At 32.3% G+C, this 25849-nt stretch overlaps 1 protein-coding gene across 1 annotated transcript; it reads left to right on the top strand.

The window, feature by feature from the left end:
• The first annotated feature begins 541 nt into the window (after window positions 1-541).
• On the top strand, window positions 542-15027 carry LOC114387410. Its single transcript, XM_028347600.1, has 19 exons — window positions 542-833; window positions 1616-1924; window positions 2262-2456; window positions 2664-2747; window positions 4050-4109; window positions 4386-4430; window positions 5305-5510; window positions 6655-7128; window positions 7855-7981; window positions 8068-8265; window positions 8401-8490; window positions 8956-9018; window positions 10912-10986; window positions 11086-11136; window positions 11527-11607; window positions 12682-12816; window positions 13017-13124; window positions 13593-13658; window positions 14444-15027. Exons 2-19 carry the CDS (start codon window positions 1622-1624, stop codon window positions 14510-14512), a joined length of 2430 nt encoding a protein of 809 aa, XP_028203401.1. The 5' UTR covers window positions 542-833; window positions 1616-1621; the 3' UTR covers window positions 14513-15027.
• The last annotated feature ends 10822 nt before the right edge of the window (window positions 15028-25849 follow it).

The raw sequence follows: 25849 nt of genomic DNA, 5'->3' as shown, positions 1-25849 counted from the left end.
AATTACCTTAATTAAAACATATACTAATAATTACTTTAATTATTTCAAATTAGAAAATATACTTATTCTAATTACCTTAATTACTATATTTATATAAAAAATTTAAAACCATCTTAATAACGTTAACTAAAACATATACCTGAGTTAATAACAATTGATTAAATTATTTCAAATTAAAAGATGATTCTGATTACCTTAATTACTATATAGAATTAACAAATAAAGAATAAAATCTCTAAAAATGAACAATTTAATTGCATAAGTTTTTTCTCTCAAACTTATTTACTTTTGTTATTATTATAAAGATAAAGATAAAAATATTCCTAATCATACCATAAGATTATTGACTTCTCCATGCTATTCACTTTAGTTTAATTATATAATATTTTCATTATTCTCCTAAAATATTTTCCTGATATTTGTTTGTTTTTATTTTATACATCTAATAGAATAGCCGTTTCGTTTCGACGCGCACGAAGCTTCTTCTACTTCCACTGCACCACATTCGTTCATTCAATTTTAATTTTATTTTATTTTTTTACCCTAATTACTATCGCCAACCCCTTTTTTCTTCTTCTTCTTCCTTCTTTCAATTTCAATTGCATGGACCATTTCCCATTCTAACATATACAATTTTTCTTTAATATTTTCTCGTCCCTGAGGCAGAGAAAAAAAATCTACCTGAAGAAGTTGATGAATTAATTAATCTTAAATGTTACTTCTCTTTCTCTTTCTCTTTCCAACATCAACCCCTTCCTTTATCTCTGCCTCAATCCTCCCTCTCTCTTTCTCTCTTTTATATTCTATTGTTTCCTTTATTCCGCTATTTCCTGGTAAGCTTTTTTTTGGTGGGTTTTCCGATTTCAGCTTTGTGTTTGTTCAATTCAATCTTATTTTTTTCATCTTCTACCCTGCTCTGTTTTGTTTTCCTTTTTCATAACTTTATTTTTTGTTCGTGGTGCTTGAATTCTATTAGTTTTTGTTTTGATATTTTTTCTGTAAATTATTCAATTTGTGCATCGGGTTTTCACCCTCTATGTGTTTTTTTTTTTTTTAGTTTGTGTTAACAGACAGAGTAAAACATGAAACAGAAGATAGTAACTGGTGTAGCTTTGAAGAAGCTATGAGTTTGGAATCGGATAGCATGTGTTATTACTTATTAGTACTAAAATGGATTTTTTTTCTATAAATATTTTAATACTTAAGCTTGTTTCTTGAAGGCAAGTTATATGTGGAAGCTTTTAATGAAATGATGCGATTGTAGGTTCATCGTTCGATTTGCTTTATTGCTAACGATTATAGTTTGCTGATGACAGTTTTGAAGAGCTCAAGATCATGTATTTTAGGGTGTGAGCTGTCATGTTTAATGAATAAAATTGAAGTTCTACTTGAAAAAGACTTGTTTTTCAAGCATATGAATAATCAGTTTTTGGTGATTTGTTGGTATATTTGGTCATAGCTGTCACTATTATATGTTGGCTTGCATGATAATCAAGCATTCACATTTTAGAATGGATATGAAATTTATTGTAGCTTTAATTTGAGTGATACTTTGTTTGAATTGATCTTGCTTCTGTGAGTTTTACGTATCTAAATCATTGTTATGTTTATGAAGGAACAAATGGCTGGAGTGACAAAGGAGGACGAGTCGGGTAGTCCTAGTTGGGGTGCTTCATTTTTTACACAGACAACAGAGGATGTGGCTAGAGCTGTTGCTGCTGCAATGAATTCTCCGAGGCCATCTGTGGTATATTCATCGAAAAATGATCATGGTGGAAGCCAACTTCAAAAGCTACAGTATCAAGTTACGAAAATGATAAAAGGATTTTCTCGCCCTACAGAAGTTAAATATACAAATTACAATCCAGAAATCTTGACAACTCAGAAGCGTCAATGGGCTGCAAACTTTCAGTTACAGTACATGGTAAAACTAAAATCTGCTTATTCAATACATGAGAAGTGAGAACTAGATGTTTGTTATACTCTCTTTAGTATAAACTATAAAGAAATTTAAGTTGGTTGATACTGTTGGATTTTTGGTCCTTGGTATTGAATTTTTTTTTTCCCCTGTTCTTACTTTAGCTGTTTCCCCTTTCACCTTAAACATCAAAGCTACTCATGTTTGTTCTTGCTACATGTCATTTTCAGTGTTTAGTTTTGTGCCTTTTCTTTTAGACTCAGCACTAAAACTCATACTATTTTGTCCTTGGAATTGGATTGTTCTCAGACACTGATACATTCCCTCATATTTGATTTCACAGGACCATAAATCTTGGAAGGAGCCGACAAGGCTGTTTGAAAGCATGGTGGTTGTTGGACTTCATCCTAATTGTGATATTCAGGCACTGCAAAGGCAATATTTTTTAAGAAAGTCTGAAGGCCCTGGTAAATTGAGAAGTGCACTTGGTTATCAGAATCAATCCCGTGTGGAAGCGGAACCCAATTTAGAACCTCAGGTTTTTATCATTGGTTGCACAGATTGAATTACTACTACTATTGTGATAATTATTCTTACTGCCTCTTGTCCTAGTACTGTTTTTTTTCTTTTTTACAACAGTATTATTGCTGTGTCCACTACAACTTTCATTGGCTTCCGTTTCGAATATTAGTTATGTGTCAACATCTATCGGTTTAATGAAAAGTTTACTTTTTTTTTTTTCCAGGTTTTATTTGTTTACCCTCCAGAAAAACAGATGCCTCTTAAAGACAAGGATCTTCTCTCTTTCTGCTTCCCTGGAGGCTTGGAGGTTAGGTGTATGCACAATGAACTTCTAATTTCCCCCCTATCCATTTTATGTCATTACTATTACTATCATCATCACTATCATTATCAATAGTATTTTCAGATAAATATTGAGAACTGATTACGTCTAGCATTGGGGAATTATCTTGGCAATTAAAGGAAAGAGTTGTAGCTTTTTGATAGATATTTCTCCCCCCATTTTGATATTATGGAAAAGGCACTGGTATTTTCTTTTTGTTTTTATGGACCTCTAGCATTAGCGTATTGTTTGACAAACAAAAAAGGTTAGGGAAAGTTGTAGCTTTTTGAGTGATATTTCCCCCCTCAAATTGATCTTATGTTTTTTTTTTTTTTCAGCAAAAATAGTAATTATATTAATTGAGTACCAGGGGTACTAAAAGATACAATATAATAATCAGTGTTAGGCTCGAGATTAAAATAGATGTCTGAATCAGTAACTGATAACGAGTTACATGCTACATCCGTATGCTTAAATAAAAATTCTATACATGACTGCTGGAAAAAGCTGCACTAATATTAGAAGACCAGTGATCTTATGTAAAAGAGCTTTTAATTCATATAAAGGTTTCAAACCTTATCTTCCTGGGTCTGTCTGTCTTTTGTGCTATTTTCTTTTGTTTTTAAGGAGTTTGAATTTACTGATGTTGTTATTTTGAAAACAAAGAACATAATTAATGCCATCTGAAGAGGCAAGGATGGGGTGGGATAGGATAAATAAGGCTCGACACTTGATTCCCATGAAAGCCTAAAAGACTAAGCACCGCTTGGATAATCAGCTTAATTAAGGTCTTAAAGAATAAGTACTTATTCTGTAAGAAGCATTTATGTATAAGTTGTTTCTATAATCAAAGGGGGAAGTAAGGTCAAACTGTTTTATATAAGTTGTAAGTTGTTTTCATAAGCTGTCCTGGAGAGTTCATTGAAAAAATCTGAAAACAGCTTATGAACGTATCATAAGCTATTTGCATAAGCTCTCCCAAACACTTAAACAACTACTTGTGTCATAAGCCCAAATAAGCTGTAAATAAGCTCTTTCAAATGGGGCCAAAGAGAACATCATTGTTATCAAATAAACACTTAAATAGATTAGGTATTCACAGTATCTGGAAACAAAAAGCATCTTGATAAATCAGAGTGATCAATATTACTTTGAATTTAAATTTTTGCATCAATTATTCAAATACTGAAAAATATGTACAGTGAGTAAATAGATTTATTTGTTTTCATGCCAATAACTTATGTGGAGCTTATATAGGTTTTTCTTTTACCTGGATCTGATTTTTAGGTTAATGCTGTTGAGAGAACCCCTTCCATGAGTGAGTTGAATGAAATTCTATTTGGGCAGGTATTTATGATATATTTTGCTTCCATTAATATTATGCATTATGCAAACTCTCTTTTTTAATATGAAATTATTTTGCCTTCCCCTTTTAATTATTTGACCATTAGTAACAGACTGTCTGAAGTCATATATCTCCTTGTCAATCTGGTTACTTTGCATCTACAACTTCATTGTATACAGACCCAGTGTATTAGATGACCAATTTATACGATGAAGTTGGAGGGTGTCCAAGTTTTTAAACACTGATGCTTAACTGTGTTTGTATATTGATTTATGCAGGAACACCTTAAACAAAGGGATCTGTCTTTTGTATTTAGGCTACAGGTAACTTTAGTGATCGAATTGTTACATTGATTCAACTTCCTTATATTTTCTGATACTAATGTTCTCTTTCTTCCTTACATCTATCTTTTCTTATATATTCTAAGGATGAAAATTGGATTACAGTAAACTTTTTAGAAATGTATTTTGGAACTATATATTTCATAACAGAAATATACTATTCATCTATCTTTTCATTTTTATTTTTCCATCCAATGTATCTTTCTAAATTATTCTTAGCAATTAGCAAATGTTATTTGAAAATTACTGAAACGGAGTTACTGTTTAGGATTATTTAACCATTCAATTGTATAACACTATTCAGAGTGGTTAATGAGTAACAGTAACTTGTTCCTAAGGTGCAAATATTTTAATCAAGAATTCCTTTTTACCATTTGAAGAGGTTTATGGCTGGACCAACATTAGTTTGGATTCTTTTGCAGATGTTTTTGGACCTTAATTTACTTCAGTTATCATTTTTAAGTTTTGAGGTTTACCTCTTGTGGTGCATAAAAGGCTTATATACTCTCATTCAAGCTCAGAAACTGCTTCTAGTTGCATGTGCTAAGCATATATATGTTTTATGCCATTCTAAAATTAACTTCAAATTTCCCTGAGTTCTGAAGGAAAACATTTTTTGTCAGCCTTGTGATTTTCTATATCCCTTCAAACTTCCTTTTCTTTCCAAAATCACCTACGAAGTAAACAGTGTCTTAAGGACCTGTTGATTAGTCATTTGTTTAGTTGATCCTTAAGTTTGAATACTTAATAGCTTCACCTTTAATCGTAAGTCTCCCTTATTGTTTTAACTTTTTATATTGTACTCATTCCTATACTCACAATGCTACTTTCTTTTGGGCTTTTTATAATGCCACAGGGTGCTGATAATTCAACACTTTACGGGTGCTGTGTCTTAGTTGAAGAGTTAGTGCAAAAACCCTCTGGATTTCTCTCCTTGATTTCTGATAAGCAGGCGACTTATTCTCCTTTGAAACGCCAACGCCATATATTAACCACACAGAGATGTTACTGCATTCTCTCAAGGCTCCCATTTTTTGAATTGCACTTTGGTGTATTGAATAGGTAGGTATTCATAACAATCCTGAGTTCCCTCCCCTATGAGGGTGAGATGTTGATGATATATGCTATATCTTGTCATTTATTGTATTAATTTTTGGAAGGATGGTTCTGTTAGTATTAACAAGTGATCTGTTGTGTCTTGTATGCACCAAAAGTGTGTCAAGTAACTACTACTCATCTGCTGTGGGTTTATAGGATTAATGTGTAGTACTTTCTGAAACATAGATGTGCTAGACTACTAGTATTTTGTATGTTTTGTGAAATTGACTTGTTAGTGTGATTGCGATATTAGTAATACGAACATTTTTTAAGTTTCAAATGGAGACATAAAATGAATATTTGCATTTCTTAAATTAATGAACTATGGAAGTTAAAAGGCATGCAATAAGCAATGTTTAATAGCAAGGGATTCATGTACTCAGGCTAAACATCCACACCCTGACGTAGGTTGCTGGAGGAGAAAAAGCCGGTTTTATTGATGTCCAAATATTAAGTGGAGCAAATAATATATTGGCTGAAAGTAATTGGAAATGGTTCAATTTTTGCGGGAGCTAAGATGTAGTTTGTTGTAGCATAAATTTGGCTTGTGCATAAAGGAGTTAACTTTACTATTGTACATAGGTGAACAAACTTTTAAACTTGTCTGTTGTACATAGGAAAATATTAAGTGGTTCATTTGTCCCTCGGCTTTAGATTTCTATGCTTGTGACTATTTTTATTACCTCTTGCAGGGCCTTCTCCAATAAACTTAATAGTTATATTTGAAAGATAAAGTGAAATATTTTCCACCATTTAGATTCTTAGTGTCATAAAAAAGGATAGATCAAGACTTGAAAAAAATTGGTAGACACCATTAAGAATGCCATTGTTTTTGATAGAGCCCAATGGAATTGATTGATCCATGTAACAAACTCCACCTCATGGGATAAGGCTTGTTTGTTGTTGCTTTAGCTTTTTGTAGCTTACATGATGGCATGTTGTTTGTTATCTGGTATTTGGTAAAATTATTTGAACTCTGCATATTATATTCTCACATTTATTGTTATTTGTGATACTTAGAATGTTAGAATTGTTTGCCATCTAACCTGACCATGTATGCTATAATGTTATGGTTTTTGCTTGACTTATTGTGCTGATAACATTGTAGCATCTTCATGCAAGAACGGCTAGAGCGGTTGACGAGAATTGGTGGAGATTTAAATTTAGAATATGCTGAAGATAGCTGCGAGGAAGAAAATTTGGAGGAAAAATCTGAGTGCATGTTGGTGAATGATAGATTAGAAGATAGACATGATGACAATCCAATGATTTCTCAATCAAGCCTAAGAAATTCCTCACCTGAAAACATTGAGAATGATAGTAATTATCCCAAGAAACAAATGGTTAACGGGGATCTGCATACCTTTAAGGAGAGAGTCAATGATGACAATGCTGTGCCTAGTGATCCTGAAACTGATAGAAAAACTGTCAGAGAAGAATCTGGCCCTACCAATGCTGAAGAAAGCGATTTGTATGGAGATGCTTTTGTAACAAACAAACAGTCTGAAGATAGGCGTTTACCAAATGCCATTCTACCACTCCTGCGCTATTGCCAGTATGAAAGCTCTGAATCTTCTTGCAGGTACAAGACATTGATTGTCCAGTTCATTTAGTCTGTATTTATGCTAACAAACATTATGTAATGGAGGTTACTGTGCTTTCACATGGATGTGTTTTCTTTTGTGGTCAGATCTGAAAGTACTACTAATAAAAAAATTTGTACAAGTGTCATATGATGTACTTTAATTCTTTATAGGTCCAAATATAAAGTCCAGTACATTTATTCCTTGACATCATTTGACAGCAGATATGTTGGTGGATTTTGATTTATGGAAGGTGGGAGTCATAAAGTTGTATTTATTAGTTTTACTTTATGTTCCCTGGTGTATTCTTGTGCATGCTACATGAAATGAGTTGATGTGGAATAATGTAGAGACATAGAATGAGTCACAGTAGCTACCCGTTGTGTTTCTAACTTTGTATCTGCTGTGGTTTCTTTTTCTTTTTGAGGTTGCTTTCTGCACATAGAATTCCTATTTTTCTTTCACATTACTTCTTTCTTTCTAATAAATTATCCATACTTACCGAAACAAACCCTGATGAATTTACAGTTATCTTTTAGAGTGACTGTGCTTTATGGTATATTATATATTTATATTATATTTTTGTCCATTTCTTCCAAGTGGTTATATTAAACATATGGTCTGTTTTATGCTGTTTTCAAGGTTTACCTTGTGAAGGACATTTTAGGCATTATTTATTGTTCATTTCTTATAAATGATGCATCTTAAACATTTGCTTCATACAGTTTTCAGGGTTCTCCTTGTGATGACAGAAATTTTAGGAGTGATGCTGATGATACTGAGACAGAAGATGCTTCATTCTCTGGCCAAGAGGATTTAAATGACCTACAGGATATTCTTGAATGGGCGAAGGTTTGTAAGTTAAATGCACCTTGTGCTGTTATTGTCTGGATTGTGTGTTGATATTTACAGCTGATGTTATTTTTATCAATTTTCAGGCAAATAACTGTGGACCATTACAGATTATAAGTGAGTATTATCGCTTAACTTGCCCTGCAAGGGGCTCAGCACTTAGGTTTCATCCTTTGGAACACCTGCATCCCTTGGAATATCACAGACCAGATGAGACAATTCTACATCTTGCTGGTTCAACTGTTGACTTGAAATCTTGCAGTACGGGTCTGGAATTTGCAGAGGTATGTTACATTAATTATGATTGGATTAGATTGCTTTTTCTCCCCTTAAGTTTTAGGATGTGTGTCTTCTGGGTTGTATCATGTTTGATGATCATATGCTCATAAAAATACTTATTTTTTGTTTGTTCCTGTCAGGCACATAATTCTCTTTTGGCTGAGGAGGAGGCAACTGCATTATCTATATGGGCTGTAGCATGCATGTGTGGTACCTTGAGGCTTGAAAATGTAATATCTGTTTTAACTTGTGATTTTCTTTCTAGAATCTATGTTCTTATGCCAAATATCTCAAGAATGTTGGAATGACTTAATGTGTCAGCTATTCACAAGAACCATGTAAAGAATATAAAGGAAAACCATTTTGGAAAAACTGATTTGTCCTTTGTGCCATTTTCATTAAATAGTCAGCAGCTTTAAAAAGGAGGGATTATTACAACTAATTTGTAGGAAAGGAAATCAATTCCTAACATTGGGATCTATACATGATAATAACATGACACAGTTGCAAACAGTTAAAAGACATGATTAAATAAGTATGACAGCCTAGATTGCAGTAACATAATGCTTATCCATTTGAGCCTTGGAGTTGAAATGTAGTGATCTGAGTATAGCAGTTTCATATCGTTTGTCCAGGACTTTTACAGCTACAATCACATGTTGGTTTGAATGGTTGTATGTCTATTCTGTCTGCAGGTGTTGGCATTCTTTGCTGGAGCTCTACTGGAGAAGCAGATTGTTTTTGTCTGTTCTAATTTGGTATGTCTTGTGCCTCAAATTAAGTTAGTAATGATATTGTGAATATTATTAATTTTCTCTACTCAATTTTTATAACAGTGTTTTACTGTAATGTTGTGTGTCAAGGATGACCACATCTCATCTTTATTTATAATGGAGAAATCAGAATCAGTATTGATTACATATTAATCAATTACTGATTATTAGGTAATTACATATCAATCAGAATCATAAGTTTTTAAGTAATAATAAATACAAGATAATGTAATCTAACACTTCCCCTCAAGCTCAAGCATATATGTCATGAATTGAGCTTGTTAAAAATGTGGTCAACCCGATAGAAACTAAAGGTGGTTCGCTGGAGATGCGTCACACGCCAGGGCCCTGCGTGGGTTCATGTGCAGCAGTGTTTTGAGTTGGCTGTGCACGTATACGGCATGGCAGTCTTCAACGGTGATGATGGGCATTGTTCACCTATGAAAAAGACAGAAAGGTCTACCAGAGATGCCTTTTTGGTGGAGGGAGAGAAGACCAGTGTGACGCTGGCTGGAGATGCGTCATGCGTCGTGTGCGTGAACTTCACACGCTAGGGCTCTTCATGGGGTTGCATGCGGAGATGGTTGGAGTTGCTGTGCATGTGGACGACGTGGTGGTCTTTGGTGATTGGTGACAGTGGTCGAAGGTGAGTTTCGATGAAAAGGCATTGGGAAATCTGCCAAATAAGGGCAGAGCATCCTTGCGGGACTGTTCACCACTAAGAGGGGAAGAGTGAAAAAGAAAAACAAAGAACCATCAAAGCAACACGCAGAACAACTCCGATGATGGCGAAACTATAGGGTTAGGATCGTTCATGGTGGGTGACCTCGTTGCTGGAAGCACGGCCAGAACGGAGGCTGCACGTGCCGGAAACGTGTCTAGCGCAGAAGTTGTTTGGCGCGTCTTTATGATGTGCGTGAGGGAGCGTCGGTGGTTCGTTCACAATGCTGTAAACAGCTCCTTGTAGATCGGCGAAAGGTTCTTCAAATGGTGGGGTTGCCGGTCGGAAAGGTCGCCAGAAAAGTGATGATGGCCGGAAAGTCATCGGAGCAGGAGAAAGGGTCGTCGGAAGAAGGGCAGTGAGCAAAAGGGCTCACCGGAATGCGGAAACAAGTCACTGGAAGAAGGGCATCGGAGCACGATTTTCATTATTCCTCTATCAAGAATAACCTAAGCTCTGATACAATATAACATTGTTGTCCTGTAATGTCAAGGATGACCACTTCTCATCTTTATTTATAATGGAGAAATCAGAATCAGTATTGATTACATATCAATCAATTGCTGATTATTAGGTAATTACATATCAATCAGAATCATAATTCATAAGTTTCTATGTAATAATAAATACAAGATAATGTGAAGATAAATGTAATCTTAACAATTTTTATATTGAGGCTTAAGTTATTTGAGTCATTGGTTGGACACTTACACATGCTTTTTTCCTTCAGATTTATTGTTATTCCTTCCTTACTGCCCCCTGCTCTATTAGGAACAGTAGTGATTATATTTGTATTTTCGTGTCTTTCCCTTGCTCTATTAGGAATGGAAGTACTTGAATTTGAATTTTGATGTTCACTTTGGTCTTGCTGACGTGCTCAAACATATTTGATCAGCCATTTTGCTACTTATTTGTATTTTGTAATGTACAGCACCAGAAGTTGTGTTAATTGTTTTAGATCTTGCAAATGCACATATTATTGTCTTTTTACAGATGGATTACATTCACGATGAAATATTCATGGCTATACTGTGCTTTTGACCCAATCATTGATTTGTTGATTTGGAGAATTTAATTGTCAGAAATTAGCATCTCACTTGTATTGTTGATATTTAATCATAGCCTTAATGGAAACATTTTGCTTCTTTCATGATCAGGGAATCCTATCTGCTTCAGTTTTATCAGTTATTCCACTAATCCGGCCCTACCAATGGCAAAGCTTGCTTATGCCGGTTTGGTTTCTCTCTTTTCAGATTAAAATCAATATTAATTTTCTTAATTTTTAACATCACTTCTCCACCTTAGTATTTGATAAGAGCATACTCTTCCAGGTTTTACCAAATGGCATGCTCGAGTTTCTAGATGCACCTGTCCCCTACATAGTGAGTATTCTAGACCTGCTTTACTATCAAGAGTAATATCTGCTTTATGTCAGAAAATGATTACCTTCGCATAGCGAAGAGCCTCTGGGCAATGGGGTACGAAGTTTTTTTATTTATTTGGAATTTGGATTTATCTGTTCTTTTAGATCCATGTTCAGGGCTTGCTCTTGTACACGCCCCATTATTATTACTTAGATAATGATATTGAATATAGTGTGTTGGAGTTTGTAAAGCCCATTTAATAGTATCTTTCACAAATTGGAACATTAATATTAGAGTGGCCACTGTAGTGTTTAGTTCTAAATTTGTTGTCAACTGTTTTTTATCTTGGTCTTTTCTATTGATTATATGATCTATGAGATCTAACTTACTACAAAATTGATACTCTAGGTTGGCATCAAGAACAAGACCAATGAAGTTCAGTCAAAGTTAACTAATAATGTTATCCTGATTGACGCCAACAGAAACCAGGTTTTTTTTTCTTTTTCTGTTCTCCAACGTCATAAATCGTAGTCTCCACCCCCTTCCCCTACAATATTGTATTTATTGAGGAATAATTTGCATGACTAATCTCTCCTCTTATCTTGCATAATTCATGGTTGAAAATGAAGGAAACATTACTACACTTTGTTCAATTCATACTGCTTGATTATTATCATTTGCTTGTGACATACATTCACAGTTTCATATTCTGTGTTCCTTAAAAATTATCTGTTATCAAATTGGCAGCTATTTCTTTTTTTGGTAAGAAAGTGCTCAAATTGCTTATATATAATTAAGGCTTATAATTTGCTGAATTTTGTGAATATCAATGTGGACTAGGAGCTTATTTTCTTTTAGTTGTGTGGTAGATTGATGGAATTTGGCCTTGGCAACATTCAATTTTACTAATTTGATACCTAAACTTGTTGGAATTGTGATTGTTCCTTTTCCTTTGATTGAAGTGTATTAACAGATGCCTATTTTAACTTTGGCAATGTATTTTGGCCTCAAATGTGTAATATGTTTCTTTTCATTGGTCATGTGATTGTTTCTTGCCTATTTTAACTTGTTGGAATTGTGTTTGTTCCATCTCTACGAATTTTTAACATTTAAAGGGCAAATATAACCACAGCCAGAATTACATTTTACTAATTTACACCCTTAAATTTGGACATTAATGCAATTAATTTAAAGCATTTCAGCAGCTTACTAAACTCACAAATCTTATGATCCCATTAAAGCTTCTTCAGTTTAAGTCTTTTTAAAGTCAGTCCCCATACCAAATTGAGAAGTTAGATTTTTATTTTTTTTATATCTTCGAGCTTATGATTTTTTTGCTCTTGCACTTGATGTGACAACAGTTCAACAAATTGTTTTATCTGACTAGATATTGTTTCTTAAGTCAAAATGATAAAGTAACGTCTATGGATGATATATTGTGGGTTTGTGTGAGTGCAGACTTCCTTCAATATTGCCCTGAAAATGATTGGGGCATAGCTTCTCAATTTTTGCTTTTTATATTGTCATATTCTAACTTCTATTATAATTTATTTTCCACAATAGGTGAAGTCATCAACAGTACCTCAACTGCCAAGGCAGAAAGAGTTAATGTCTTCTTTACGGCCTTATCATGAAACTCTTGTGGGAGAAAGTTACTTGGGTAGGAGAAGGCCAGTGTATGAATGCACGGAAGTGCAGGTGTGCTTCCCTTATGCATCATTTCGCCATTATACATTATGCTCCCCTATGTATCTCTCCTTTTGCTTAATAGCTCATCATTATATTGTGGTTTAAAAAAATTCAAGTAGTTTGTGATAGATTTGTAGAATATTTCCATGTCATATTGTTAACAACCATGTCACCATAATATATCGTCATCGTGTGTTGTTTTCCCGCAGACAGAAGCTGCTAAGGGTTTTTTATCGGTGTTAAGGTCTTATTTGGATTCTCTTTGCTATAACATTCGTTCTCATACAATAACCAATGTACAATCCAATGATGATAAGGTCTGTGTTTTTGTCTTAACAGCAAACTGCATTACATTTTTATTTGTTATCTATTACATTTAACTGTAATTCTCAACATATTCAAAGAACCTACTACTTGGACTTCATTTTATTGAAAAGGAAAATATTGTATAGTTAATCCCTTTATATAGTGGTTAGTTTTTAATGATCAATTGATTTTTTTTTTCTGGAGGGGGGCGGGGGGTAAACTGTAAAGGTACATTTATAATTTTTCCCGTGACATGGTACATGAGCTAGACAAGTTTAAATAGTTTGACTATGCTCAACTTTTACCGCCGTTTTCTTTGTCTCTATGCAAATTCTTTTTCATTGAGATGAAGATGATCATATTCTTAAGTTCAATAAGCAGAATTGTGATAGTAATTGAATAATTGTAATTCTTATGCGTGTTGTCATATGCAAATATTCTAGTTAATAATTTAAAGATATGATTGCTTGTACCTTCAGGTATCCTTGCTTTTGAAGGAGAGTTTCATTGACTCGTTTCCTTATCGTGATCGGCCTTTCATGAAGGTTTGACTTATGAACTTTACATCATGATTTATGCTAATTATGTAAAAATTATCTTTATTTACTTTCTGGTTTTAAATGATCTGAACTGATTTACAAAAATATTTGATTTCCCAGTTGTTGAGCCCAATTCCAAATCTATATTTGTGTGAATATCATTGGAACTTATTGATTGTCATCTTGGAATCACACCTAGGGCACTGTGTAAGCAGTTTCTTGCGGCAGTTTTTCTAGCTTAATTGACAAGACGAAGATAACTTGTCAAAATTGTGTTAAGGTGGTTTACACAATACAGACTTTTTGAAATCTCCTTATTGAACCTGTTTGTGGGATATCTATGTATCTATTTATATATAACCAATGACAAGCTCTTGTCTATTGGCATCAGGCCAAGCAGGAGTGTTGAAGGTTTCACTAAAATCTTGAGTTTTACCATGTGTCCATGGAGTGTCTTGTACTACTTTCTTAGCTGGATTCCATGTAGTTCTTGCTTGGGGAATTGACTTGTTCTACCGTTTAGTAAACGGACGTGATTGTTGAGTTCTCTACTGCATCCACCTGCATATTTGTGTGGGAAACCAAGTGAATGTGTATGATGAGCAGTAATTTAAACGTATACTCGGATTAAATGTTTAGTACAGTACTTATTTGTCACCGTGATTAAATAATTTAGGCATGTTTATCTTATCTGTGCAATTTATTGACTCATTTCTATCTTTGCATAGCCTTTATGTTCTTAGGTATTATTACTAATGCGGATTTCTCCTTTGTTGTCTTGTGCTAAACAGCTTTTCGTGGATACACAGCTCTTCTCTGTTCATACAGATATTGTTCTCTCTTTCTTCCAAAAGGAATAGCGCTATTTGGGAATATTACTGCCTTGCAAAGCTTGAACGCAAGTTCAGTGCTGTATAATTTCTCTAAATTGTGTATGAGTTGAAATTTTCTCCCTTCATATAATGCAAAATTCCACCAGCTTAGGCTTGCTGCAAAACTTGTATATAATTAGTTAGATATATATTTAATCTTAACAAGTGCCTTTAAGTTTTCATTCTATGTAAGTGACATTTTTTTCATACACCAAAAGTAAAAGTTATGCTTTATTCTCTAAAGATACTGAGAAAGCTAACACCTGAATCCTCTGTTACGTCTCACTGAAACTTGATCTCGATATGACCTTAAGTACAATGGAGAACTTGCTAGCAGAAAAGCCAAGTACGTTTTATAAATCCTCTTTGGGAGGAATCATGGATATTCATCATAAAGATAAGACCAAGTGTACGCTCGAATATTTGTTATAATGTTCCTCCAACTGAAAGCAGCATGTTAATCAAATTTCATATTGGGTGCTTGTGTCAATAGCACTCTATGATCTTCTTGTGTTCATGTGTGGAAAAATAATATATTTAATGAGAGTATTTGTGTTTGATTTTTCATCATGTGTAAAAAAATTTGAATCAATTGTAAGTGAGATTGGTCTTTAAAATGTAAGGGTTGGAGAACACTTTTGGTTTATGACAAAGGACCAAAATATAGTAACCATAGTTTACGTTAGAGCACTTACACTAATGATAAGTGAATAGTTTATCACTTCAAATACTAGATTAACATTTATTATTGTTTCTCTTACATCATATCAAATAATTTACATTTTTCTCTTTTCTTTTGTCTCTAATTGTTAACTGGTATTTGCGTGTCCACCTATTATTTTTCTTTTGTTTCAGAGTCTTCTAATGTTATGTTCATTAAAAAGTTGAGGGCAAGCCAAATATCATTAAAAGGTTGATTGTGTGCAACTTAAAAGCTCTACTGAATCAAAGGCAGTAAAAGCAAAGGTTTCGTGTTTGGTGATCCATGGCCACTAACAAATGGGTGGTAGCTAGCAGACATGGACATCTCTCTGGGTCCATAGTCCTTACTACAGAGAAGGAAACAAGCGTTTCGAGTGCTTCATGGTGTCTCTCACGGGGACCAAGTTTTATTAGATTTAACTACCTCACGCTGGTTTAGGTACTTTGCTCAGTTAACTGATATGACTTGACTGTTTCCTAACGGGAAAAAAACACATTGTTGAATGCACTCTTCACTAGAGATCTCTGACCTTGTCGTATTCATACATAGATTCTGAGGACGTGAAACCCCGTTTGTTGTATCATAGTATCTCTCAAGTTCTTTGACACGAAAAAGATTAAAAATGGAGCCAAGTACTTAAATGCTGGCCATAGCATTGTTGAAAATACACGTAAAGGCAAGTCCACCTCTTCATAAGATTTCTTTTCCCTCATTATTACTATATTTTTGGATTACCATATTTTTACCGAATATCTATTAATTTTATCGATGATTAGTTTCTCTTATAAAAAACCTAATATCTTTAGTGGAATTTTAATCATTTTTTTTTCATTTACAAGATTCATTATTACTATATTTTATAAACAAATATATAAGGAACAGTAAAAAGGATGGTTCGTTTCGAAATCTTTAAATGGACCATATTACTTCAAGCTATACTTTTATTTAACAAAATTCTTCTTTGAAAAAATGGTCATGCAGGGGGGTTTATTCTATATTTGTTGACATCAACAAGTTTTCAATCGTAGTAGAGTGGTAGAGTTTTAATGATCTTCAATTTGTAATTGCAAATATCGTTCCACTTGTCATTACAGAGATACAAATTGGTGGAAAATTGATGGTCTACTTGGCATTGCTATTCCAAGTTGGGGGAAATGATCACTATTCAACAAGCGTGAGCTGAGTGTACGACTGTGTGACATTGTGGTCCAAGTCCAAGATCTGACACTCTGCTCCATGATTCAAAGTCAGAATGATGTGAAAAATTAATATTGTGTGTCAAAAAACTAGTAGATGAAACAACCAAAATGTGAATTCTAAAAATATTTGAATAAGAGAAAAGAGTGTGAGCAAAAACTGAATTACGTCACACTTTTCATATGAATAATATACATGCTTTTTTTAAGTTACCTATGTAATTCTAAACCTAATGATAAATAGATTCCCAGGTATTTACTTAATGGATACTCGTACAGGTAAAGGATGAGCACGGGACGTAATATCTGTTTCACTTCGGTGACATTCCTATATATGAAACATGAACCTAAAAGTAAACAAAAGGAACCTTAAAATTTTAAATTATTTGTGAACACATATTTTTCCAAAAAGGAAAAACCCAACTTTGCCATTTTCCAACAAATGCTATTGCAAAGATACCGGCATTTGCCCTCTGGGTGTTACAATAATGGAAACATTTGGTGTGTCCCTTATTGCATGAGACCTTTTATTTCTTAAATATGCCAGTGTTTAAAGTAATACGGTAGTATTTTGGAGCTTTGTGAATTGATCAGCATTTGAAGATGACATGCATAGAGACCATAGGTGCTGATGTGCTTTGATAAAGTGGAACAAATAATTGAAGGAGCACTGATATATATATATATATATATATACACACACACACACACCATATAAATGCTCTCAACGTTTTAAAAATCGGAAATTGTTGTCTCGGTCACTTCCTCTTTTTATTTAATGTAGGAGTAAAACTAGACAGAGAACAAAGAGATACTTCGAATGTACGCACCACAATCGAATGATTTGTTAAAGTAACGCACGTAATGTCTCAGTAATATAATCATATGTAAATACTTTGTTTGGGATGTTGATTTTTTTTTTCATTCTTTATTTTTAAAAATCATATTGAATTTATTTATATTTTTTATTCATAAAATTTAAATTTATTATGCTACTTTAAAATAATTGATAATGTACTTGAATAAAATAACTACTTCGCAACCAGACTTACACTTAGAGGTATTCCAATATTGGTAATGTTGATACCAACTTAATCCTCCTTTTAATTTATCTAAAATTAAAGATTTGGTTTTTGAAGCAATGCAATATTTTTTTTTTTTTATTCTAAAATGATATTTTTTCGGTAGCAATTATACTCATATTTTTGTTTTTACTTCGTTTTAGTTAAAGTAACTTGCACAATAAATAATAAAAATATTTTTTTTTGTAATTTTCATAAAATATATCAACTGAAAAGACAAACAAAATGCACCCACTTTAGTTTTTTTTTTTTGTTTTTTATCAACAAATTGACCTACGTAATATGATTCACTAGGTTTCCACAGAGAGAAAAGAAAATTCACTTGAATAGGGCATGATGATCAGTTTACTTTGCAGAAATACATCGTTTTTGAATCAAATCTTAGTTATACTTCAGTTTATCTTGTTTTTATCTACATTTTGACAAAAGAATTTTTTCTTTATCAGTTGACAAAGAAAATGAAAGTGTTCAAAACAAAAAATGGATTACAACTTACAGATACGTACAGGAATAATTCGTATCAGCTAAATGGACTTTTTTCCTGTTATAATTATTGAATCCTCTAGCTTCATTATCTATTTGCACTTAAAGCCTTAATCTTTCCCGTTTCATTTTTTTAATCATAGCACCTATTATATATCACTTTTTCCCCCACTTTTGGCTTTTTCTTTCTTTTCCTCTACATTTATAGACACTTCAAGCTGTAGAAAGATTATTTAGTAAACTTTATCTTACAAATCCTTCTATGTTATATAAATTAAATATTAATTAAAATTGATATCTTTTGAAATATTTAACATTTTGTCTAATAATTTTAAAATAACATTTTAAAAGGATCAAAAATTATTTCACTACTCTATAGTATCATAAATTCCGTGCATGATGTCAGTAAAGTTTGAGAAATGGACAAAAAAGAAAGTTAGATGACTGAACGAAAATAAAAGAAGAAAAGGTTGAATTTAAATCAAGACGTGGAGGAGTAAATTTATTATTATGTAAGAAAATAATATTTCCTCGGTCCTATTAAAATTTTCTTGTAAGAAATTTTTTTTTTTTATCTTAAAATAATTATTATTTTAATTTTTTAATATAATATTAGTTACTTTTTTCACTTATATTTTTTTATAACAATAAAAAAATCTATAAATAAGTTAATAATGATATAAAATTAAGTATATTTTCTTATTTATTTATTTCTTTCTTTTGATGAGGGGATGGTGGTGGTGTACGGAGAGGGTAGATGGTGTTTGGACCAATTGGACCAGCCAGGGGGGGGGGGTATGTGCTGAAGAACGCACACTAGTATAGTACTGTTACTGTAAGCTTCTGCAAAACTTATACTAAAAGAATAGCTCAGAGAATTTAATACAACCAAACAATATAAATATCAGACCAACTATCCCTCTCTTTTTACTTTTATGCCCTCCTCTCCTTTGACTACCATTTGCTTGTTTATTAGCAGCATAGTACCTCTTGATTAGTACCATTTTGCTTCTTGATTACTACCTTAATTGCATTTTTGTATTGTCATTATCATTATTTACTAAATTTGATTATTTTTCCACAAATTTAATTCTTTTTTATTTTAATTATTTTATTTTTGTTTCTATTTATTAATTTAACAACCACTAAAAAAAAATTAATGTGTAGTAAAATATTTTACATAACAGTATAGTAGAATATCACATACATGACAGTATGATATATTAAATTTATAGTGTAGCAAAGGCATCCGAAAGGTCCCCTTAAAAACCGGTTTATAAGGGGGTAGTCTACCCAGCTATATAAGCACTTATTAAGTTTGTTAAACATCCGATGTGAGACTATTCTCAACACGCCCCCTCGAGTCAGGGCTCGTCACCACAAAGCGAGGGCTGGCGGCACCCACCGGGCAGAATATGGCTCTGGTATCATATTAAATTTATAGTGCAGCAAAGACATCCGAAAGGTCCCCTTAAAAACCGGTTTATAAGGGGGTGGTCTACCCAGCTATATAAGCACAAGTTTGTTAAACATCCGATGTGGGACTATTCTTAACTTGATAGAAGGTTACATAAGTATTTTAATTTCGTTACATATTAAATTTAAGTCAAAAGTTATTGAAAGGAACAAAACTGTATAGTTACAAATAATAAGGATCAAATTTGAAAAAAAAAAATATGACATTCCCGAAATAAACAATATAAAAGAAACTAAAAGTGTATCAACAAAATTCGGCACAATCGTGAATAACTAAGTTCTTTAAGCATGTTGAAAGATAGAACTGTCAAAGTAAGTTGAATGTGTGGACCAGCCCAACCCCAACACAAGTTTGGACCAGGTTGAAAAATTTAACCTATTCTAGTTATTCATAAAATTCAACTTGGCCTACTTAGGATCCATCCCATTCGGGTTGGAATCAAGCCGGGTTGACCCTTCTAAAGAAACCAATTTTTTTTATAAAAAAAAACATGTTTTAGTAATTATGTTTTGTGTGTTTTTGTCATGTTTTACTAAAGCTCACTTCTTCGTCCATAGTTTCAAATCAAATGGCAAAAAGAGATGCTCTTTAATTATTATTTTTTTTACAATATGTACTTTCTATATTAATGGTTTAAGAGAAAATGTTTATTGAATTTACAAGTTAACTTTACTTAATTTTGTCCCTGTCTATTAAAAAAAACTTATTGTAAATAAAAAACACTAGAACATTTTCTTAAAAAAGATAATTTTAAAATAATTATTTTTATTTAGACGGGTCAATCCGTTTAACTTATTAACCCATGACAGATCAAGTCAAACTGATGTAAGAACTCACCTACAATATTACTTTAAGTATCATAACATATGATAGCATACATAGTATTATTATTATAGTCCTATCATGCAAAAATTAGAATAAGCTTGGTCCCCTCTAACGTTATCTACATAACTAACAAAAAAGGAAGAAAGTGGACGATCTCTTGCAACATTAGTACCATCTACTCTCGTGTCAAGCACGACCATCACAATCATACAACATAACACAGACACAAAAGTAAGGATAAGCTTAAATAAAATAAGGTATATCATAAAAGATAAAAGCATAAAGAGATAGTTTAAAGAAGAAACCTGAACAAATCATTTCATTCATAAGTCAAATCAAACATGTGATATGATGATCTCAATTTCACACTTTAATCACATATGCATATGCATCTTGAAATGTTTTGCGGACATAACTTCATGGAAATTCTTATAACTTTTGGGCGATCCCCATAGGCCCCATCCCTTACCATGGTCCAATTATCTGGTCATTCAGGGAGTCCATTCTTGTTAGCCATCACGAAATCTCCCAACACTAGGTTAATAGTCCATCAAACATTTTCAACTTACGTGTCTACCCACATGCAATGTCATGTATGCACTTTTCATTAGACCAATATGATACCCCAAGTTCATTCTCATTCTCAACAACACACTTAGAAATCATCTAGTAATTTCATAAGTCTAACCAGACATTCTACACTCTCACACGTCACCATTTTCTTTTCAAGGTTTATAGTACCAAACAGTCTATCTCTATGCTAATTCCACAATTACATTGTTTGAAAAGAAAAACAACTATTAATTATAATAGGGATTCTATACCCAAGGTAAAAGAAGTGAATTCTAACATTTTTGCTCAGCCAACATTTTGACTAAGCCAAACTTGTTTGTCTCGCTTAGTGAATTCTAATTTTTTTTTTTGTTGGTGAGGTTTGCTCGCTGAGCGAGAATGACTTACTTAGTGAGTGTTACGAAATTTCTAAAATCTCTAATTAGAGGGCTTTGCTTGCTTCAGCAAGAATATCTCGCTTAGCGAGTTTTAAGAAATAACAAAAATTCCTAATCAAAAGGATTTGCTCGCTTAGCAAGAGTGACTCACACAACGGGACTGTAGAATTCTACAGACCACGAATTGACTTCAAAACATAACAATTTACCCCTCAATCCACCACAACAACCCAAAACAACTTAAACACTCAAAATCCAGCAACCAAACCTCATAACAACATCAAAACTAAATGAAAATCATAAACCACATAGTTAAAGCTCTTGAAAGAGAAGGGTGCAAGATGAACTTGGTAACTTCTGAGTGAACTTTCTCCACTTGTGATTTTTAACCAGTCAGTAGACCCTAGGCCAACATCAAAATAGCTTCAAGCTAGGTTCTAACACCAGATTCATTATAGAGCTCACGCAAGGAAGAGGGAAATTGAGCTTAAGAAAACTAAGAGGAGAAGGAATTATTGTTTGCCAATGGAATCAAGAAATGAATTGAGGAATCAAGCTACCATAGATGATTTCATCATGCATGCTCTGCTCTAAAGGAGAAGAGACTTTGAGCAGAAATTGGGAATGAAGAGAAAAGAGAAGGGTGTAGCAGTTTGGGTGTGAATGTTGATGTATTTGACTCATTACTAATAGACTACTCCTTTCCTCCATTCCCACCTCTCATAAACATATTTTTCTGACCAATTATTTGGGTCCAGAAATGCATAAGCCACTAACAGTCATACACCACTCAAAACAATCATATAAATGTAAAGTCAGTCACCACACCGATAACAAAAATAACACACTCAAATTTCTATCTTGCAAAATAAAATAAATTAAACATTAAATCACACTAAAGAAAGAAAAAAAACATGACATTATAATTGACGTTTAATAGGTTCATCAAAAGGTGAGTCGAATTAGGTTGGTCCATCTTTTGAACAACGGACGATGGGTTGATCTGGGTGGACCGAGTTAGTCCACTCTGACAGTTCTATTAACATAGATTTGATTTTCTTATTGTTTATATGAAGAAGACTTTGAGAGTTAGTCTCATGGTTTTTTTTATTATGGGAATACTTTAATTAAAAAAAAAGTGAAATTAAGTCTATTATATGTTGTTTATTAATTCTATTACTATGGTTAATGCACAAGCTTTTAGTTGCAATTTTTGTTTAGATTCTAATACTCATAAAAGTCTCATTGGCAAGGGTGATTATGGGTCGTGAAAGTATGTTAATGTGACCGAGTTAAAAGAAAAACAGGTGATTAAATTTAAGTTGGATTTATCCTGGGCTGTCTATTGGTTTTGGCTAATTCAATCGAACCCGATAAGTTTGGATTAGATTGAATTATTGGAAATAAGATTATTTTTTTCACTTTTTCTAAGTATTTATAAAAGTAAAATAAATTTTATATGTTTAAGATTTAACATAAGTTTATATGCATTTTAAGTATTTATGTAAAATATTAATAAAAATAACAATAGATGGAAAAGATTAAAATTGCTTAAATTAGCTAGGTTCAATAAATTTGAAAATATACAGCGTAATACCCAATTCAATTATGTTGAATCACATTCTTTTTAATCCGATGAATTACAAGTACCATAAAATACTTCAAATTTTTAATTTGGATTTGATTAGTCGGATTCACAAGTTGAATTAGATCCACCATCACTCAAAAAAACCATCTAATTATAATTATAGGTGCTTAGCTTAGACTAGATGCGCCAAATAGATAGCACGTGCTTTCGACAATTCATTGTATTAATTAATTAATAATGGTGCTGAAACGCAAACAATCTTTCGTTCTGTCATGTTCTTATTGTGTTAGTAAAGAGGAAAAAGATGGTTAAGCATGTGAGGACTGTCTCGTGTTAAATACGGATCTGCAGAAAAAAAATGTGATGGTTTCTTCAGGAATATTGCTCTTCAATGTCTAAGGTAAACGGAGAATCAAGATCTAAATCCGAGTCATCTGAGCAACAAACAATTCCTACATGCTTCCAACAGTTCTACATTATTTTTCTTTAACGTTCTTGTCACTTGTTGGTGCATGTTATGGGATATAATATAATAACTAGAATTAGTTTGCGCATTACGTAATAGAAATGTTTGTTTTATATAATTATAATTTATAATTTTTTAATATAAATTATATTTTAAATTTATAATAAATTATTTAGATTGTAAAATAAGACTTTTTTTAACTATTTAATATTTTATAATAAAGATATAATATGATAAACTAGAAGAGAGACAATTTAGGGGGTTAAATATAAGAATAAAAATGAAGAATAGTTTAGGATATTGAGATTTTTTTTAGTTACATGGAAAATGTGAGATGCACATTCAAATGAAAAGAAGAGAGGATATTAAAAAATTGTATAATTAGAGTGTCAGAAATAATTTGCAATAGAGAGAAAGAAAGTAAAATAACGATCCGGCAAATTTAATATAAAAAACATTTAACGAGAAAAAAAGCACAGGAAGAAGAGAAAAAACTCATTATATTGAATATTAGTAAAAGAGACAAACGAAGACAGTAGATATAACACTATTATCTATTAATATTTGTGCATATAAAATCCTAGCTCATAACCATCCTATCAAAATATCGAGAAAATAAAAAAGCATCCCATCAACCATAGACCTAACCTACCACTAATGAACTCTAAGAAAATTTCAAAAATATCTTTTCAAATTGGTTGCATTTGAGACTATTTTTAACTCGATCTCATGTTTGATATAGAGAGAAAAATAAAAATAACTGAATAAATTATTATTTTAATTTTTAAATGTGTAAATATATGATAATTTAATCTTTGAAAGAATAAAATTTTTAATTTAATTCTTAAATATATTAAAAGTGCAATATATAGTTATATACTAGAAGGTTGAGTTATTTGAAGAAAAATAAATGAAAAATTGAAGAAAAATAATATTATATAAATGTTTGATATGAATGAAATAGGAAAGATAAAATATAATATAATTATAAAATGATATTACTATCCTTTAAGTTATTGAAGGAATACTATATAATCAATTTTTGTGCCATTTGTTGGGGAGATTCAAGGATACACATGTGAATTACGAACCATCACATGATATTAGGCTTTAATTCTAAACTTTAATGATCAGGTTTATGAATTTTTTCCTCACTTATATGTTGCTCAACCTTTTTATTTTTAGGTTTCACCTCATACAATCCAACAACATTTAACTGATTTTATTTTGAAAAAAAAAATCATCTTTATGGATGTAACCTTGAACCAGAGAAAGACGATTCGTGTTTCACAGAAAGACAAAGCGTGCTTGCAAGAGCAGCACCGATGGAGTGGAAGAGCAGCGATGCAACACTTTCAATGACCATCGATGAAAGCCATACACCAATGCAAGTTCTTTTCTCAAAAGACTTCGGTGCTAGTGGTGTAGTGTAGTGTGTCACTGAAAAGAAAAGATAAAAAGGGTAAAAATGACTTTATGCCGAGGCATCCACAAATTTATTATCTCACCAATGGAAGAAGAGTGAAAATTTCACCGTGGGACCCACACTATTCAATTTTATATGTCTGCTCAACACACGATACCAAACGCACATTGCTTCATTCTGTCGTCCATACCCAAACACAACGTCAAAGAAAGTGAAAAAGTGAGAATAATAGCTCTTTGGAAATGCAAATTCTAATTTAGCCCGTAAAATTAGATTTGTAATTTTATTTTTTAAAAGTATAGCAACTATACACGATAAGGTACAATTGCAAAAAGTTAACAACAAACGTTGACATAAAATATAAATATACTTCCAATAAACTCTCTAGTTATGTTTTTTTAAACCAAAAGTTATGATATTTCATCTATAAATAACATGTTGGATAAAATCACAATATACATTTAAACATAATGCTAAGAGAAAATAAGTAATGCAACGATTATGCAATAACAAATTATGTATATAGTAAGTCTGTTTATTTTTATAACAATTGAACTCAAAGCCTATGACGATCAAACTCCAACATTAAATTTTAAATCAAGATTTAAGCAGAAGTGAAAAGACTTCAACTTTTATAATGAGTGAAATTTAATTATAACCCACTTACAGCTGTAGAGTGTGTTTGAATTAGTATTAAAATAATGTTAAATGAAGAAATTACAGGTTTCAATATAAATATTTCAAAAGTCCATAGGCTTTGAATTCAATTGTTTCCCCCAAATACATAATACTTGATTATTTCGGCATAACTGATTAATTAACGCATACCTCTCTCCTCCTCCAAACACAAACAAGCAGAAAAAACAATTAAGATCCATTCGGTAGAATAAAAAAAATAAATAGAAGTTTGTATAAAATATGAATCCCATGTTATTTTACTATTCATTTTTGTTCATTTCATCCTCTCTAACTTTAGGGTGAGACACAAAGGGCAAAAGGGAATAAAAAGGCCAAAACCATTTAAAATAGAATCATGTGAATATGTATAAACATATGTGAAACACCAACACCGACACCAATATTGAATACAATATAAACACAGACATGTGAATATCTGTAATGTCTAAAA

The sequence above is a fragment of the Glycine soja genome, chromosome 15, assembly GCF_004193775.1.
Source record: "Glycine soja cultivar W05 chromosome 15, ASM419377v2, whole genome shotgun sequence".
In the NCBI taxonomy this organism is placed as follows: Eukaryota; Viridiplantae; Streptophyta; class Magnoliopsida; order Fabales; family Fabaceae; genus Glycine; species Glycine soja.
Note: the sequence above shows the minus strand (reverse complement) of the source record. Positions and strands in the feature narration are given on the sequence as shown.